This window comes from Oncorhynchus gorbuscha, linkage group LG16, assembly GCF_021184085.1.
Source record: "Oncorhynchus gorbuscha isolate QuinsamMale2020 ecotype Even-year linkage group LG16, OgorEven_v1.0, whole genome shotgun sequence".
NCBI lineage: Eukaryota > Metazoa > Chordata > Actinopteri > Salmoniformes > Salmonidae > Oncorhynchus > Oncorhynchus gorbuscha.
The window spans coordinates 70,953,796-70,974,134 of NC_060188.1; the positions used below are offsets into that span (position 1 = coordinate 70,953,796).

General features: G+C 41.0%; 1 protein-coding gene across 1 annotated transcript in view; it reads right to left on the reverse strand.

Annotated features, from left to right (window-relative positions):
- LOC123999203 (ephrin-B1-like) overlaps window positions 1-20,339 on the reverse strand; it is a 72,392-nt gene that overhangs the window by 23,386 nt on the left and 28,667 nt on the right. The window contains exon 2 of the mRNA XM_046304735.1: window positions 19,160-19,437. Within this exon, the coding sequence (XP_046160691.1) occupies window positions 19,160-19,437 (278 nt within the window). The remainder of the gene's footprint in view (window positions 1-19,159; window positions 19,438-20,339) is intronic.

A 20,339-nucleotide genomic window follows, 5' to 3' on the forward strand; every position in this document is an offset into this window, starting at 1 on the left:
GCATCATGAAACCTCTACCCCAACAACTTGGTGAAATCCTTGTTTTGGACCCAACTTCCTCACCACTTTTTCCATGTGGTTTCTTCCTTCACAGACTCAATGAAATGATGACCTCTTCCCCACTCTCCCTACTGTATAACTACCACAAGATAAGGACGCAAATTATTTTAAAAATACCCTTCCGTTTGAATCATAGCATGATTGTTTGGCTCCTTACCACTGGGGGAGGAAAGCAACTGGCATTAGCACATAATTAATTTGCCAAGAATATGCGCTATATGCTTTAGTGTGTTGCTCCGAGGTAGGCTTCTGTCATGACTGTAAAATAAATGGTGTGCCGTTCTAGATTTTTTTCCTTTAGCACCTCTAATTAACTCCAACATGTTTCCTCTTGAATTATGGTTTCTGTCTTCGCTCCGAGGACAAAAAGTCCCAGACAAGCATGCATCATCTAGCAGGCTATCATACAGTACTTGTATGCAACTGCAACAGCACGTATACTGTGCTGCTTGTTTAAATGTAAGCCAAACTGAAGGGAGACTTGTTTACTCATCGTAAGACTGTGGGTGAGGTTATGAAGCAAGACAGTTTGTTATAGGGTTGACATTCTCTGTGGTTTATCCTCATTTAGCCAACAAACAACATACGGAGATATCTCCAAGCTTAACTGTCATTTCAGTTTGTATGGATGTTCCTCTGAGTGCAGCCAATACCACATCACCACATATACACCAATGCACGTAATCTTTAGAAGCAAACACGATACATCCAAAAATGGATCTTCTGTGTGTACATAGATCAAATAACAAAGACACCCTCCAAAAACAAAAAATCATGCAATCCATTTTGAATTCTCAATGTGCTCTGTAGCATGCTTCTATAAATGCGTAGACAGGCATATATACAAGGTCCTATACAAGTGTTCACTGAGCAAGAACATGTACTCATGCATGCATGAATCAACATGTGGCATACAAGGTCCATATGTACTGTAATTATTAAACATTTGCAAAAATGTCAAAACTGTCTCAATAAACAATGTTTTATAACATATTAATTTAGGGGTATTACAGAACTCTACTGTATACAGGACCACATGCCAATAATGTTTAGGCCACAGCTTCTGTATTATTTCCTGTAACTTACTGTAACTACTAGTGGCATCTTTGCCCCAAACACCATCTGAGATGTTTGAGCTCTGCCCCATCTGACAGAAACACAGTTAATCTGTGCCAGTGGTGACAGGAGCTTCACTGACCCACCTCTTTAAAACCTTGGGACAAACGGCCAGGAAAGGCACAGAGAAAACAAAGCAAGCAGATAGGTGATAGGCTTAGGGGATAGAATGGGTCATTGTAAACTCAACTCCCAGATGAGCACTGACAACTGTGTTCCAAGGACTACGCCAGGCAGCCACCCTGACAGAAACTGGAGTGGGATTCAGCATTCTGAGACAAGGACACGGCTACTCTGACCCACATCATACAGAAACACAGGGGACACTGGAAACATTGGCAGCTAGCTACTCTGTCCATATAGAAAAACATATGAAAATCTGGAGAAGTAAGAAACTGGTATGTTATGCAGATTATAATTATAATTATATGCTTGTGAATTGTTGAGAACATTTTGGACTCACTCTATCTTTAGGGAGAAGCTTGGTTTTGGCCGTGTTTACGGTCAGTAAGATATTAAGATGCTAAAGATTTGGGTTAGGACTGGAAGCAGTTATTTCATGGCTTCAATGGAGAGTGGCTAAGGCCTAAGGCTGTCCCATCAGATCAGGCACAGTTGACCAGCCTGCTGCCAAATTAAGCTGAGGGTCTGGAGGGGAGATTTCAGCGCTGTTGTGAGATTACAGCACACTCAGCTCCGCCAATGATATTAAGGACGACCTTTAAATCCCGGGTGCCAGCTGCACCATGGGAGCTGGGAGTCCCAGACCAGGAAGGCGGAGGGGAGATCAGCTCCGCCGATGCCACCGTCTCCCTGCCTCACATCAGAATGCGACCGCAGGCTCACTACTAGACATCAGAACCAAAGCGGGGCTTTGAAAGAAATGAAGGGAGAGACACATTTTTTATTTCTCCCGCTGAACCTGTCAGCAGGATCTGTGAGGGTCCCCGTGGCTGCTCAGATGGCTGTAGGTGTATAGAGGGCGGCCGGAGAGGGTGCCAGTGTTTGAACAGACATTTAATTGTGGGTTATGAGTGTTGTCTTTCAAGCACATCCGGGAGAGACATGTGCTCAATATTTCCACAACAAGGTTCTGTATGGCTATAAACACTCCAGCAAGGTAGCAATAATGAAAAGCCCTCAGATGTGTCTTTTTTTCATTTTGACAGCAGTCAAGTGTAAATTGAAAAGTCAACATTTACTTCGGTTCCATGTGACTTCATTTATGTATTGGGTTGGTTGTCTGAGCTTGACAGGGACCAGGGAATGACTAGTTTTGCCCAAATCCCTAGTTTAACGGGCATAGCTGTAATTACACACAGAGCACAGATCAAAGCTATAACCCATGTTTAAAGATGATGCACAGGCACTGTAATTGTTTACCGTTGGTGAGGCAGCGTTTTTCACAGAAATAGTGAGTGGGAGAGACCCCAAAAGACTTGTTCTGGGTAACTCTCTACCACTGTTCACTGAAACCCAAACTCGGGTGCTGCAGAGTGACAGAGGAGACGATGCCTCGAAGGCTCTTCCTGCAAGCTGTGATTATTTGATTTCGCTCAAAGGAAACTACAGATATAATATACAAGCCTTCAAGAGACACCAGAAGGGATTCATTTGAAAACTACTGAAAACTAAAATTTGATACTGCCGAATACAGCTTTCAAAGATCCTTTATTCTCAAGGTCATACTAAAATAGGGATTTTACAAGGTTTACAATGGTTGAGAGGGGATGTCATTTTTCATTCTTGTCCAAACTGATTCACGTAGAGTGGGATCAAATAGAATGGGATCAAAACAGTTTCAGATGTAATTAAAACAGAAATCATGGCGTGGAAAGTAGAACGTAATGGCAACATGTTTATTTAACCTATTATTTTCCGTGCACATATTTATCTTCATGCTGCATACTTCCAAAACAAGATGAAATCACTCAAATGAAAAATGAAACAAAATATTTTCTTTAAGTAGGCAGAATTTAGGTATACACAAGAACCTTTGACTTAGGTTGTGTTCTCTAGGGACAAAGTTAGATCTTTCTTTCTTTTCTTTTCCTACAGAAATCTTGGCGCAATGTAGGGATGGAAATTGCATATTACTTGAATGGTGTAGCCTCACATATCGCTTTTCTTCCAGTAGAGAGAAGCCTGCCAGCATTCTAACACTGGAACTGAAGTGCTTTAGCGTCTATTCACTCCCTCTCCAATGCGCAGATGTGATATTTAGTGTACTGTGGGACTTTGTAGCTAATTTGGTAGAGCATTGCAAGAGCACTGCGCTTGTAACGCCAGGGTTGTGAGTTTGATTCCCGGGACAACCCTTCGATAAAATGTATGCTTGCATAACTGTGAGTAGATTTGGATAAAAGCATCTGCTAAATGTCATATATTATGCCGCCAGAAGGACTTTACACTCTCCAAACTCTTTTTCCATGGGACAACTCAATTATGGGGACAACCCCCATCCTACTGTATATACAGCATAATTGTAGCGCCATGCCTCACCACATCACATCCTGTGAACATACTGCAGTTCATCTTCAGTATAACAGGTGAGACAAATTTTTTTTTTTAAAGCCTTCAGATGTGTAGCTTTATGGTACACGTATATAACTTGGTACTACCACAGGCTAGAACACCTACAATATTTCATCACACACACACTAACAAACACATTTGTATTACTATCCTTATGGAGACCAAACGATTGATTCCCATTAAAAATCCTATTTTCCATAACCCCTAACCCTAACCTAAACCTTAGCCCCAAACCTAACCCTAATTCTAACCCCAGCCCTAAACCGAACCCCTAAGCCTAAAATAGCCTTTTTCCTTGTGGGGACTTGCAAAATGTCCCCACTTGTCCGAACTTTCCTTGTGAGGATTTCGGGGATATCCGTGTGAGTTAAATAACGGTTAAATAAATAAATAAATTCTGGTCGCCACAAGTATAGTAAAAAAAAAAAAAAACACACTGCTATCCACCGATATATGGGTTCTTCAAACATGTGTCCTCACTCCTCCTCAACTACTGTGCTGCAGAGTGTTTGTCATTTGATATTTGAACTCAAGCATCGTCTATGATAGGAAACACATAAAAGTGTCATGCGGTCCCCCATCCGGCAGGAGGTTCATCGAACCAATAGACTCCACTAATTTCCATAGACAAATCACAGCCTCCCAGGACTGTGGTCCGGACTATATCCTTATCTTTTATTTATGTTAAAGTGATGGATGTTTAAATGAGAAAAATGGCATCTTAACTTGCTCCCTGTAAAGTCACACCATCCATTCTGTACAGGATTGACAGCCCTGGGACTAAACAGCCCCCTTACAATCCAATAGATGTCAGGAGCATTTATGGATCAGTGCAAATGGTGCAATGAGATAGCAGTGGGACAAACCCTATCAGACCCTTATACACTGGACAAGATGGAGCTGCTCACAAACTGGTATAAGGAGTACATGAGGTAGAACTTAGGACATATTACATAGTTTGGTGGTGTGTATATGTACTTGGTTGTGCTTGTTGGGTGGGCGTGATAGATATGTTTTGTTTCTCTCACTGGGCTTCTCTACTTTTCTTGATGTTTTCTATTTCTAATAAAAAAAATGGTATTTTGAAGGACAAAGTACTTACCACACAAGAGACACTGTAAAAGCAGCTCAACGTGTATTCCCACAACAGCCTGTACCAGATCTCTGGACACAGAAGTACCACTTAATATTGATTGTCTAACTGTGTGGGTGGTATACAAGCCACTCCCTATCATACAGCCTGAGAAGCTAGGAAACCTGACATGGCTGGTTTTCCAGCACACAGAACACACAAGGAAATTCATGATGAAGCATATTTTCACAATTATCTCATAGTTATTCTTGTCTGAGTGACTCTGAGGTCTGAGTAAACATATCTCAAATATCTTCTCCAAGGACACGCTATCATCTACTCTACAGGGATATCTAACACTTTGAATTACTGTTCCAAGACGAACTCCAGTATATTATGATAACGTCAACAGAAACTTCAACTTAAGACATTTTATTCATATCAATGATATACAAAACAAATCATGGCTCTTAGCACCATGTCGTTAAAAAAAAGAAGATTTCAGTCAAACTGTTTTCTAAACAACTCTGAGAAGTAGATTCATAGAATGAAAGGTGGAATGCCCACTGAGTGTTTGCTTACAGTTTTACCTCAGATGTAATGAAAAAGGAAGACAACATTAATATTTCTAAGGACCTGTGGAGAGGTGTTGGACATTTTCAAATTGAGAGCGACTACCAATATCCATGTTAGCACATCTATTTGTTTTAGAGCATCAATAGATAGTTTGCTGAGACATCAAAGACTGGGAGAAAGGCTAGTTAGGAGGATGTTTTGCTTCCACACTCTATTGTTGCTCATAGCCAAAGACAAATGACAGTAGATTGAAGAAAACTAGGCACGCCCCAATGTGCAGCCCTGTCTATGATGGATCTGACAGCACCAGCACTGACCTTTTCATAGTGCCCTTCTGATTTCATCGATTGATGGTTAAAGTCAACACTGACTTGTGAAACCCTAACACATGAAATACTTTCCACAACAACCGATCCTTTACCCAGGACTGAGATGGATGGTTTAAAAAGAGGAATTTCACATCCAGCTAGAAGTCCCATTAGCAGCAACACTTTTCTCTGATTATGATTGCTCTCATTTATCTTAATGATATATAAGTGAACACAACTACTGCAGTCATTTTCAAATTTCAGATCGTAATGGACTATTATTCAAAATTACATTGTTCCAAAATAGTGAACTGTAGCCTACCATTTATAATCGCGGTGCGTGTTCTAAGGCTTCTCCTAGCAATTTTATTTAAATGTTTTAAAAAATATATCTAGGATTTTGGCCAGTTTGTTGGAACACTGCAAGCTTGATCTTACATGGTGAGCTTTCTGAAAGAACATTGACTTAATACCCTCTCTCCTCAGCTCCCTAAAAGCAGGAATTGGTGTTAAATTAGCCTTAGTTTCAGCTGTGTATGCACCGGGAGCAGGGGGAGCACTCATTACCCTACATAACACGCATCATCACTACGTCCCATCATGCCTCACTCTATGGCCCCCAAAGGCCAAGGTGACTACCTTAGGGACATCGCTATGGCAACAGGTAGAGGATCTGATCCATGTGGAGGCGCAGATGGTTCAGTGTTTTGAAGAAGCAGAGACTGACCAATAGCTGAAAAAAACAGCTACTCTCTGAAGAAGCAAAGGTCAACTTTAATCATCTCCACAGCTCCACACAGGAATCTCATAAAAAGCTAAACAACGCTAGTTCATTCTCATCTTCACCCCTACATAAGTGAAAGGAGAGAAGAGGGTAAAAGTAAAACAGAACTGCTCTACAGACTAGTAATGTCAAAAGTAGTTTGCTGATGGGGCCCCTTTTAAGAAATTCAAGCTTTCAATGAGGTCAGTTCATAAAAATATATATTTTTTTAAATGATCTAAGATTGGACGTATACCACGAAAGCAGAGGCTTCTGGAAACAAAAGGAAAGCTTGGCTTATGATCTAGACAGCGCCTATGTTTGCAATTAGATAAAAAAATCAAAAGCACATGCTTTGTTGGAACTCCAAAGGCTGCGATCAAATGTGTTGTCTGGAGAGCGAACGATAAATATGCGTCTTCTAACCAAAACGCCCATTACATTCACATCAAGAGAGTAAACAAGTCAAGAACAGGGAAGTGGATAAACCAAAAAATGCAGATCTGGTAGATATACGTTGCTATTTAACACACAGGATCACACTATTTTATGGGACAACTGACTCCTTTACATTTCATATGACTGACAACTCTATGACTGATTTCTATGTTCAGTTTAAAAAAAGGTTATTCACTGCACACTGATTCTGTCTGATATAACTCAAGCTTTTGACACTGTGGGTCACACAGAGATTTAGGAGTTTAGTTACCACCTCACATCATTTGAATAAACATCTGAATAGGATGTTCTCAACACTATAACAGTGACCACTATGGAAAGCCCCTTGGTTCCACCTCAGGGAAACTTGACCCCTCTCATATGGCAGCCACTGTAAAAGAAAATGAACCCGGTAATTCTCATTCTTCATCTGTGGCATATGAAAAATGTTGGCTCGGGCCAGCTCCAAAAGCTGTGGCTGCATAGCGGTACATCAAAGCCAGGGTTATGTCCTCAAAATCAGAATCATCTGTTCTTTATTCCAAAGTGACCGGCTATTCAACTTCCTTATGCATCCCAGTCAGCTTCGGAAGGGCTCTGATCTCACCCTCAAGGTGCAGTCTAGGCCTGCGATAACTATCAATAAATAATCAGAGGCTCTTTTAGAACAAACCAGGCCCTAGATAATTCAACCCTGAGCAAAAGTCCTACACTCCAGCACCATTGTTGTGACATGTGCAACACAATACACTTAGGCCTTACATTTTTCATTACGCCTACATTTGGATCGATTCCTGATTTTTAAAAAAAACATTAGGAGTATCCAGGGACCAGTTGAACTAGTGATAAAAAGAGAACCTTTCAAATGTAAATTTCCTGTTCTTCATTTTTCAGTCTTTTCCAGCTTTTTAATACTTCTCTAGAGAGCATGACATTAATGTTTCCAGGATCATGCTTTTCACATTATCTTCTCTCTTATACAATACCAGACCCTTTTTTTTCTTTTTTTCTCACATTTACGCCTTTCAAAAGTCAAGGGAAAGCCAATTTCATTTGATGCCAAATGACAGTAATTACACTGTATAAGACATGACAATTAACTCCCAAGTTTCGCAAGGAGACATGCATATTCTCCCATGGCCTACAGCCCGCACTGCATACATATGACGAATATTGTTGTGTATCTCTCGTTGCATCTTGGCCCGTGTGCGATGAGAGACTGTCACTTTAAGGTCTTAGACTGGTAGACAGTGGAGATGTCATGGTGTGTCAGAGGTAAGATGGAGCGCAGCAGATGACATCATTCCTGGGGCTGGGCTGAAGATTAGAGTCAGCTGTCCGAGGGTGCCTCCATGACAAATCTCCCCCTTCCCCTCCTGCATCCACAGTGCTCAGGGGGGAAATGGTGCTATATCTGGCCCAATTACACTGTGATTCCCTCTACCTCAGTGACAAGGCTCATGCAGCTCTCTGGCTGCTTCCTGACTAAACTGCAATGAAGGACACCTCCAGAGAGGGTTTACGCCAGGAATGGAAGACCAAGAGGAATCAGGACAATAGATACGAGGCAACATGGGGAATATATGATCGGTGCAGTCTGTCATAAAAATGGAGTAATGCCTGAGCAGCTGTTTTGCTATGTTTGTGTTTCACATTGATTTAAATTCCTAGAGGAAGGCTTTTGAGTCAAGCTCAGTTAGCGAGCTGGACCAGTAACAGAGACCAGTTAACTGGATACACAGGTAACATGGCCTTGTGATAGAAACCAGTTCACCAAGCAGCAAGCCACGGAGTCTAAATTAACAAGAGACTAGTCAGCCTGTTGAACCAATGACGAAGCATCAGTGATGTTCTGCTTGAATAGCTCATTTCTGTCATCTTTTTCTTGATAGACAGATTTTTTGAGTGTAACGCATTCTAATGTTGCGAGTACTATAATCAAGGTTCCCAGTGGGTGTAACATTTTAGAGAAGTTATGTCAGCGAGAGAGGATGCTAGCGGAACATGATGAAAGAGTTTAATTGTAATCGGGCCCAGGATTGAAGATCTTCAAAGCTACTGTGAATTCTACAGACACAGAGCTTTATGAACTGAATCGAGAAGAGGCAGATTATGGGAGAAGCAAATGCACTACACATGGTGTGAGAGCCATGGAAGTAACAGATCCAGAAAGACGCTGCCTCGGAAGGCTTTGTTGTGTTTTTCTGGAACAGCAGGGGCCATATCAAATGACTCCTGAGACATAATGGGGATAACTACTCACATTTTAATGTTGAAAATAATTCAAATGGTATGTTTGCTTGAAATTGTACTCATTATGTTTATGTAATTGTTCAAATCTGTGGTTTTCTGAGGAGCTTCAAGCATTTCTTTCACAATACCTCTCTTGTAAGTGTGTTATAGTGCATAAGGTCTTGTTTTTATTATCTTGTAACATCTCCCTACTCAGCTTTTCTTGCACACATGTCCTCTTCTGCCCCTACAATGCACTGGATGGAAATTCAGGCTGTGGTGCCAATCAGCTCAGTTTCCAGAGACATTTAGTAGATTATGGCCATGTCCTGCCAACAGCCCACCATCCCACCCAGTACACACACACACACTCTCCCACTTACACACACAATTACATATGCACACACGTACGCATGCAGACTCACGTACTATATGTGCACACCCCCCCCCACACACACAAACAACACCACGCACATCTCGGTCTCTCTCAAACCCACTCATGGGCCTCCAATCCCCCACCAAAACTGGAGTGGCAGCTGTCACATTGTGTCACCATCAGCCGTGGTGGGTAACAGGGAATCAATCAGTGTGCAGATTAGAAAATAGGTTCTCCCAACAAAAAACCTCCACAGACATACACATTGTTCAAAGTAGGGGGATGTATTGTCTTTTGAAAAGAGCACGAGATGATTAGCATGGAAGAACTCCATGCTAAAATGGATTTTTGTTTGGGGGATTGTTTTTTTCTATCTGGGAGTATAATCACTTCAGTATGTCTGTTTCTTTCTACTGCAGCCCTGTGGTCTGGCCGACTGGCCCTGCTGCCAAATGGTGGTCAGGCTGGAGTTGACATCAGTGGGTTATCACTGACACCCCTCCTGCTGAGACTCGCTGACCCTCTGCACAGGGGCACACAGGGAAAGACCCACCACCACAGGGGGGGGGGGGGGTAGGTGACCACCACAGGCCCATACGGATCATGTCGTACGTTTACTGTGGGGATGAACTATGTGGTGCAGCAAGTGCAAGAACTGACTCCCAACGCACGGCATATGAGAAAGCTATACCAGTGTGCATACAGTCAACAAAGATAATCCTCTCCATGTCCGTGCACACAGTGTGAGCGAACTATACCAAAGATGATATCTTTTGATTCTGAGGTGAGAGTGAGATAAAAAGTTTATGCTAGCCTCCCCCCACCCATCACTGGAGCAAATTAGAGGCATTATCTCTGGTATAATGATGTTTACAGAGGAGTATAAAAAAATGTGATGAAGCATTATGGCTCCTCTGTCCCTGAGCAATAACAAGTATGTCATGGAGCAACAGTTATTCTGAGCGACAGAGTTAAAATGCACACAGAGCTGGAGCAGCTGGGTCACATTGCCTTGAGACATTTATATAAAAGTGCCAAGGAAGTTTAATCTTATCAGCAGAGTGATACCTAATAGAAAAATCGTTATCCCAGAGTTAGATTAAGACGTTTTGGCATACCAATTGAATATAGTGTATGATGAATTTGTTCTGTCTGAGGAGTTTTCATGGTCAGCTGTTTTGAGTCAAAGGAAACAAAGATCTGACCTCAATAGGGAAACTCTTCAAGGTACTTTATTTTCCCCAACATCATAAGAACTACTTGGGCCCATAAAACCGCTTTATATGCCCTTGATACAGTCTAAATGTAACCCCTAAGATATCTCACAATTTTCTGGTGAAAGAAAATGCAGATATTTTTCACATTTTTGATTCAATGGTATTTGACAGTATTTTATGTTTTTAAATAATACTAGTTTTCAATATGCATTATGACTAGTAAATTACCCTAGGCTGGCAACGAATACATTATAAGTGATTTCAATGGGGCTTTCTCCATTCTGACTGTTCTATACTGTTCAATCCAACTTCATTTTCAGCATTTTCATAAATGTCAGCATTTCCTGCACTTTTGTTATAATTACCAAACGGTGCCACGCAGGGCTGCATGATATGAGAAAACAAATCTTGGCATAGTTAACTGGTGAACTGCTGGAATCATGGAAATACAATTATTATTCAAATTCTTTAGTTGGAATTAGGGTTGCAAAGCCACCAGTATTTACCAACGTTACCAGAATCTTCATTAATTAACAGACAATCTATGGCAAGCTATTGTAACTTTGGTCATTTATACTTGAATAACTTTTTTTTTAAATGTATTCATATCTACTTTTATTTGTTATATATGTGTCCATATTGTCCGTGAGTTTGTAGTAGATAGACCATATGTTTAAAGAGAAAATAGCCTAATTAATGAAAACAAGCATCTAAACAACAACAGGATTATTTTCTATCAACTCTTCCAAATATTGACTTTTCTTCACAACTGCCACCAGTTTGACGCCAAAACATTGACAAAAAAGACATATTGACAGAGTAAAATAAATGTGCATAAACAAAAGGAATGCTGAAACCCTCATAATAAACACTAATTCTATTCACTAAATAGATGTTTTATATTTAGGATAATGTTTTACAGCTTTGTGATTAAATATTTTGTCATTCCCCAAACATTTTTTTAATCATCTTACTTAATTATTTTATATATTTTACATGTGATAAAAGGCCACACAGAGGACCAGAGATAATTAGACAACTGTGATCATCTGAAGCACCCAAAAGGCCACTAGATGTCTTGTTATATATTACATAAAATCCTTAAAAGTAGCAAAATTCTGGTAGTGTACTGATAACTTCGAAAGTTTCCAGTATTATATCCTCCCTTTGTAACCCTAGTTGGACTGTAGTGGGCTGCACCTTGAATACACTGAGTATGTTTACATACACACTAATAATTCGATATTAAACTGATTATACCAGTAGGCAAAGTATCATAATAGTAATGTAAACACCTTACTCTGCTTATTTATTTAACCTTCATTCTATTTCATCAGGGAGTCCTACTGAGACCAAGGTTAATTTTACATATGAGCCCTGAATTACATAAACTACAGAAGATACACACATCAGAATTTAAATACAAAATGCAAGCAGGAAGAAAAACATGGTCATAAAAACAAACACATTCTTCAGTAATAAGGTCCTCAATCAGCTTTCTGAATTGCCCTAGAGGCACCAGAGCATCAAATGTAAGAACATTTTGAAGATAGTTCCACAAATAAGGTGCAAGATAACTAAAAGCTGATTTACCTAACTCAGTAGAGACCAAAGGAATTTCCTTTTTCTATCCCTGAGACCGGCTTTTTAAATGAAAACATGGCAATGTATCAACACACGTGACATCAGAGGGACAAGCAACTTTCTGCTAGAGAATGCAGTGATGAGTACTAAAATAGTCTCCCGTAATAAAGCGCAATGTGCTATGATAAACTGCATCTATGGGCTTAAATGAAGTGGCAGCTGTGTTCATATACAGTCGATGATGTTGCCATAGTCTAGGAACGTAAACGGAATGATCTGCTTTCTACTATTTAGCGAGAGGCAGGACATATTTCTATAGAAGAAACCCATTTTTATTCTCAGCTTCTTAACTAACTCATCAATATGCTTTTTTAAAGACAGCTTTTCATCTATACAGATGCTCAGATATTTGTAAGCAGGGACACGATCAATATGGACACCATCCAAAGTACACATGCTTAAATCATCATACTTATATTTACATATACTTAGGTTTACCTGCATACAGTGCTAATTTCAGGTCAATAAAGTTTTTCTGTAATAGCAATGACCTTATCTTAATAGGTGTAAGGTCAAAATCGAAGTAAGCACTCGCCAATTAAAACACTTGGTTTTCTGAGCAATCTTTCAAATTATTAGGACATGCAAACAGCTTAATCGGCGTTCCAGTGGTGTATTTGATCTGTGCATGTGCTGGCACCAGCCGAGAGCCTCCCTCTTGTTCCAGTGGTGTATTTGATCTGTGCATGTGCAAGCACCGGCTGAGAGCCTCCCTCTTGTTCCAGTGGTGTATTTGATCTGTGCATGTGCAAGCACCGGCTGAGAGCCTCCCTCTTGTTCCAGTGGTGTATTTGATCTGCGCATGTGCAAGCACCAGCCGAGAGCCTCCCTCTTGTTCCAGTGGTGTATTTGATCTGCGCATGTGCATGCACCGGTAGCGCAAAACTCTCTCTCATGCGCAAGTGAAGTGGGTTCGGATAAACTGAAAGTGAACATTTTAGAAATAGTTGTCCAAACACAAAAACAAATAGGCTTTGCAAAAATAACATGGTCACTGTCGTAGAACGTTTATTTTGATTGCTGATTTTCTGCATTTATTTAAGTCCCATCAGGTAGCCTGATTTCAGATATGTCGATGTACACAGGATTATTAGGAAAATCGTTCTTCTCGCAAAGCATGCAAACATTTTAAACTAAACATTATATTAATCTGATTATCCACAATAATCATATTATTGTGTGCATGTAACCGGGCTCATTGTTGTTTGACATAACAACATAACAACCAAAATTGTTGGCCAGTGTTTCCAGGTGACACTAATTAGATGTTACATTAGATGTTTTCTTACCTCATGTAGCTAGCTAACATATACATGCTTCGCCTATTCCTCTCTGATTTAGAAGACACTGCCACAGATAGAACAACGCGACAGCATGTTCTGTCTCGTGTATAAATGTGAAGCATCTGGTTGGCGTTTCCACTCACTACCAAACTAGGTGATGAGAGGAAGCCCAGTGGTCCTTAGTGGGAGAAGATGGAGTGAGATGGATTTTGGCCGACATTCTTCTAATTTTCTCATCGATGAAACATTTGATTTCCATACAGTTTTCTGTTTCCAAAATTATAATCTGTAACAAACAGAGTGGACTGCGCTTTTGTAGACTTTACCCTTTGCCAAAGTTTACAAAAACGGTGTTGTTTAGAAGGAGTGCAAGGGCAAATTGAGTTATTGCACACGCGTACTTCACAGAGTAGTGATGGGTCGTTCACGAACGAGTCGGCTCTTGTAGGTGAACGTTGGGAGCCGACTCGCATATCAAAAGAGCCGGATATATTTATTAAAAATATTTAAAAAATTAAGATCTGAATAATCAAAAGATTTAAATGAATAGAATGAACTAATTCAAAGAACACAAAAATAAAAATAATAATATAGGCCTAAATGCTCAAACGCACACACATTCGTTCTGACTGTCTGCTCAGACTAACAGCCTCACCTGTTGTTCCTGTCAATCAGACACGCATTGTCAACCAATGAACCAAAGATGCGTGAGGGAGGGCCGAGCCAACTCACTCACAGTCACACACTTAGCAGCCGAGGAGAGAGAGGAAGGACAGCTGTGAAAACAACAGCTGGAAAATGAGTCGGAAGCACAGTAGCATTTGGATGCATTTTAATAATGTACACAATGTTAGAGCACAGTGTAGAATTTTCCAAAACAAATTCTCATATAAAGCCGGTTCTACGCACAACCTACACCGGCATATGTGAATTGTGCACCCAACTGTGAAGCGAGCTGTAGCGGAGCTTCGAGAAACTAGCGGGCCTGCTAGTGATAGTGGTGGAGCCAGCACCTCCACACGTGGAGATGTATCCACTCAGTCAAGTAGGCCTATTCTGCGACCCACAGCAACACAGTCTTCTATGGACCAGATTATGCCAAAGTCTATGTCTGTAGCAAAACAAGGCCAAATTGATATTGAATTGGCTAAAATGATTGCCACCGATTTCCAGCCATTTTCGATCGTGGAAGACAGAGGTTTTAGAATTTATAGCAATAGTCTAAATCCAATGTACATAATTCCAAGCAGGAAAACCCTTTCAAAATCATGTATTCCACAACTGTACGAGAGCACACAGGTTTCAGTACGGGAAAGAGTCCAAAAAGTTGCAGTTTACCTTTACCACTGACTGCTGGACCTCAAGGGTAACCACGTCTTACGTGTTGGTTACATGTCACTTCATTGAAGATTTTTCGATGTCTAGCTGTCTTCTGGACTACTTTGAGTTCAGCGATAGACACACCTTAGAGAACTTGGCCTCAGGGACCATTGAGAATGGCAAGTAGATGGAAAAGTGTTCTGTTGTGTTAGCGACAATGCCGCTAACATGACCAAAGCCATGAACATTTTAAAATGGACCCATCATCCATGTCTTGCCCACACAATCAACCTGATTGTATGAGATGCTCTGAAGGTGATGAAGCCCATTGTGGACAAAGTGAAAGCAGCTGTGGAATACTTCCACAGGAGCACAGTAGGTGCTGAAAAACTAAAAAGTCTACACAACGCCAGATGGGGATGCCTGAGCTGGGGCCTAAACAATGGACAATGGTGGAATTCAGCATTTTATATGTTGAAGCAGTTTCTTGAGTCAAAGAATGCCATCATCTCTACCCTGGACATTGTCAATCCACCTGTTGATACTCTGACCCAAGAGGAATGGGAGGTGGTGGAGGAGGTGTGCAGAGTCCTGGAACCCTTTGAGCAGGTCACTGTGGAGATCAGTGGAGAGAGGTACAGTAAGCAGTTATTAATACATCATTACTACATCAATCCAGTATTATATATGTATATGACCGGTAGATGAGAATGTAGTATCAGTCGACAAAACATGAACCTGAACTAATAAGTTATTGATCTCTCTTTTCAGCTATGCGACAGCTTCAGAAATGATACTCCTGTGTAAGGGTCTGCAGCGAATCACAGCCAGTCACCAGAGAGAAGCAAATGTAACCACAGAACATGTGACAGAGTTGATGGACACCCTATGTTCATCAATGGACAGAAAGATCCACAGAATGGAATATAATCACGTGCTATCAGAAACCGCTGCACTTGACCCCAGGTTTATGAAGTTAGCCCTCAGTGATGCCAGAGCGATTGATGAGGCTCTTCAAAAAATAACCTCAGCAGCAGGGAGGGACAGCCCCAGCAGTCAGTTGGCTCAGGCACCAGGGCAGCAGGAAGAAGAGGGATCAGATGGAGCAGAAGCACCAGCAGTAGTGCCACAAACATCTGCTGTTTATATGCTGTTTGACGAGAGAGCAACTGGGGATGCAGCACGAAGGAATCCCTCAGCAGATGCCATAATGGAGGTCCGTCCCTATTTGGAGGAGCCCCTCCAAAGGTCTGCAGATCCTCTGAGCTGGTGGAAGAACAAGGCCTCTGTCTACCCACGGCTTACTAAAGTCATGACAGGGAGACTCTGCATAGTGGCCACATCTGTTCCCTCTGAGAGGGTCTTCTCGAAAACGGGACAAATAATTACTGAGTGAAGAAACCGCGTCAGCCCCTCGAATGTGAGGCAGCTTGCATTTCTGAATACAAATTTATCATAAAAGCTAAATATGGTCAGCATTGCTGTGTGCTGCTGGTTTTAACATAAATAATAAAGAAGAGCGGGAAAAGATGGACCTGTTTAATGTTTTAAGTCGGATGCTGCAGTTTTACACATTGTTAGTTATTTTTCTTTGATATGGTACAATATTCTATTTATTGTGTTGTTCAGATTCGTTTTGAATTGTTACATTTATATGCACTTTGTTTATATACATTACAAAAGTAATTTGGAAATTTGCAAATAAATTCTAGAACACGCCAATAGGATCTCACTAGCTCATGCTTGGCTCTGCCCACCTCCTTGCTTGTTCTGCCCACTATGATTCATTTCTTTGATATCGTTGCACAAATAACAGACTTATCTATAGTATGCATACACCATTACTGGTGCCATGCTGTATTCGATAGCTATGTTTGCTCTGACTCTTACTACATTTAGCAAGCTAGCTAGCCAGCTTACTAGCGGTTAACAAGATTTATTTGAGCCACAACTTGCTATGAAAATACAAACTAGCAGACAGTAGTTTGCGGACAGTAAGATACACTAACTAATAGTGTAATAGTGGAAAGCAGCATGTCACCAACATCTTGTTGCATCTATCTGACCATGCAGGCTGCAGAATCAACAGCAAGAAAGTGGTTGTGATTCTGTGGTTGAGCAACTGCTCTCCTTGAGTGACAGGGAGCAGGGCTTTGTGTGGGAAGTAGCATGCACTAGGATAGAGAGAAAGACGATTCAAGTAGAAAACGTAGTAAAATATAAAAACGGACATTACACGCACCTTTGCGTTTCAAATGTAACAAACCGAACATTGAAATACTGTTACAGAGGGTAAAGTAAGGACCGAGTTTTGGAAACCCTGGATTAGATCAAAGACAAAGTCAGTCAAATCTCAGAGAGATATTCTCACAGACAGCAGCACTCATGGCAATGGAAGTTGTGTGTTTTTATCAAACCTCACTTTGATTTATGAAAAAACAAGTGAATCAGCAGTGTAGAGTGCACTGTGCCTTGCCTCTCATCTTCATCACTAATCCACCAATACTCAGAGAGCTGCAGAGTTCACTAATTAAACAAGCGCTTGAGCTCATTTCCCCTTTAACAAGAGTCACTGTTTAACAAGAGTCACTGTCACAAGAATACCGGACACCTTATCCAACGTTCTGTACGTTTGTGGTTGGGACTGCTCTTACACATTCAGTCTGCACACATGTTTTGATAAATGTGGCCCATTTACTCTTGCAACCACATCATAAATTGTTCTTTTTGGAACAGGACTAAAGAACATGAGGAAAATATACAGACTACTTTCAAGGATAATCAGAAATGTAATCAGTTTGTGGCAAAGACACAATATGTTTGCTTTCCTATTAGAGAAGTATCAAAGCTGGAAGCACTTTTTCATGCTTCACCAGTCATTCAGTGTGTTTTTATGGGCCATCCACGTTGGGTTGAAGACCAGTTATCATTGAGACTGGACATTATGGTGTCATTGATGTTCTGATGCTAGATCTGTGAGAGGAGAGGACAATAGCAGAGCTCCTTCCCCAGCCAGCCACCAGTGATGATCTAAAGACATACCATGTGGATCAAAGGGTTAAAGAAAAGAAGCATTGGGCCTGTGGACCTGTGGAGTCGGGTGAAGTCGATTATGTGCTGGTGTTAGGGTGTCAGAGCCAATGGGCTCGGCTCAGCGATGTGTAACAGAACAAATCAGGCCTGCTTGACTGGATCTGACCCCTCTGCCAGAGTTTAAGTGTTATTGCAACTGACCGGATCTGACAGAAACGATTTCACCTCAGAAAATTCAGAGACCCCTCTGCGCTTAGAGTCGCGCTGAGCAGGGAGAACTAGGCTAGTAGTGGATGCACATAAAAACAACGGGTCAAAAGATACTCAAGGACGCTCAGGCATTCCCGACCAAGGACTACCTGATAAGATTTTCATTCAACATACATTATAGTCAGATGACCTTAAGAAAATGTTCATGTTGTGCTGAGGGAGTTTAATGTGAGCTGTAACGATTTCAGGCTCAGCAGAAGGATAATCAATTCAGTTGTACTAGACAGGTCTCTTTCAGATCACAGCAAATATTTCAGAAGCCTTGTATTCCAAGAAAAAGAGCCAGTATCTATATGTGGTATACTAAGGAACGTTAAAGGGATACTTCAGGATTTTGGCAATGAAGCCCTTTATCTACTTCTCCAGAGTCAGATGAACTCACGGATACCATTTTTATGTCTCTGCATCCAGTATGAAGGAAGTTAGAGGTAGTTTCGCAAGCCAATGCTAACTAGTGTTAGCGTAATAGCTGGAAGTCTATGGCATCTACTACCCTGTTAGCAGTTACCATAGACTTCCAGTCATTGCGCTAACACTAGTTAGCAATTGCGGTAACTCTAGTTGGAAACTTCCTTCAAACTGCACGCAGAGACATACAAATGGTATCCCAAGACTCACGAGTTCATCTGACTCTGGGGAAGTAGATAAAGGGCTTCATTGCCAAAATCACAAAGTATCCCTTTAAGCTCATGGAAAATACAACTGTTTGATATTATCGCAGCACTACAATACCCATTTCTAAATGACAGATTAAGGAAAAGCCTTGTGAATTGTTCGCAATTCTATTCCATGTCGGGGCTGTATTAAACTATGAATAATCTAGGAACAATCGTGTTGTAATTTCTAAGCATCAATACAAAGTTTATAGATGGTATAAAATAAGATGCATCGGTGTGGTTAAATACCAGATACTCACATGTGATGAAGTAATTGACGTTCTTTTTGAACTCCAGGCCCATGTAGTTTGGACTGAACTCCTGAAACTTGATGGTGAATTTGATGTCCTTCTCAGGCTTGTTGCAGTTGACCAACACATTGGGGTCCATGACTGTGCTACATTGGTCTGCCTGCTCCTTCTTCACCAGGTACAGTTTGTAAAACTCATACGGCCGCCCCATGTCTGCCTTTGGGCAGATAATGTCCAGCTTGTCTCCTATCTCCGGATACATCACCAAGCCCTTCCCATACTGAAATCTGAAACAGACAAAATATGACAGAAAAAGTTAAGAATATCAAATAATCTAATAACAGCAATACATATAAGGTCTGGACATACATCACATGCACTGCATAACAGTGTGTTATAACTCTCTATAAAATGTGATTCTTCTCTACCCAATACACTAGTGTTGTCCGTGTCTGTCTGGCAGTTGCTTGAGCAACAGTGACTAATTTAAAGTAAATTGTTTGTTATTTCACTTCACTTAAAGCCGGTGCAAAACAAATCATGGGTGAATGAATTGTAAGGAACAGGTTAAGGGAAGCGGGGGCGGGTGATTACAACGCCACATAAACATGGCCGACCGTCGAGGACAGCTTTGGGACATGCTTTTACATCTGGGGTTGATAACATCAAACACACAGATAACAACCAAGAGCCCAAGCTGTTATAATGTAAACACTTGCATTCATTTACATGAATGCCCATTGATTTAAAACACTGTAAACAAAGCAGACATCTCATATCTTTACCTCAGCAAACATACAGCACAATACCAGGGCAGATGTCAATAGGAAATCAGTATGACAGAGGGCTGCCCGGGCCCTGATTGAGCTTAATCTGCGGCAAGTGAGGAGAGAGTACAGATAAACACAAAGCGCTGATGGACAGATGGCATGCATGCCTTATCTAGATGCTCCACACCTTATCTTTCACAAATTCATTTTGATATCTTCTCTCTCTAACTCAAAGCAACAGGCCCTGCTGAATTCTATTTGAGGATTTAGACCTGCTGATTGCCTTTGATGCATCATACTTCTCAAGTGGTTTCTTTTTCTTTTTTTGATAAGAACCTTTAGGTCTGCTGACGTGCTTAATCCAAAATGAGAGAAGAGCTGATGTTGTCTGTTTTTGATCTGGTCCTGTAGAAGTCAAA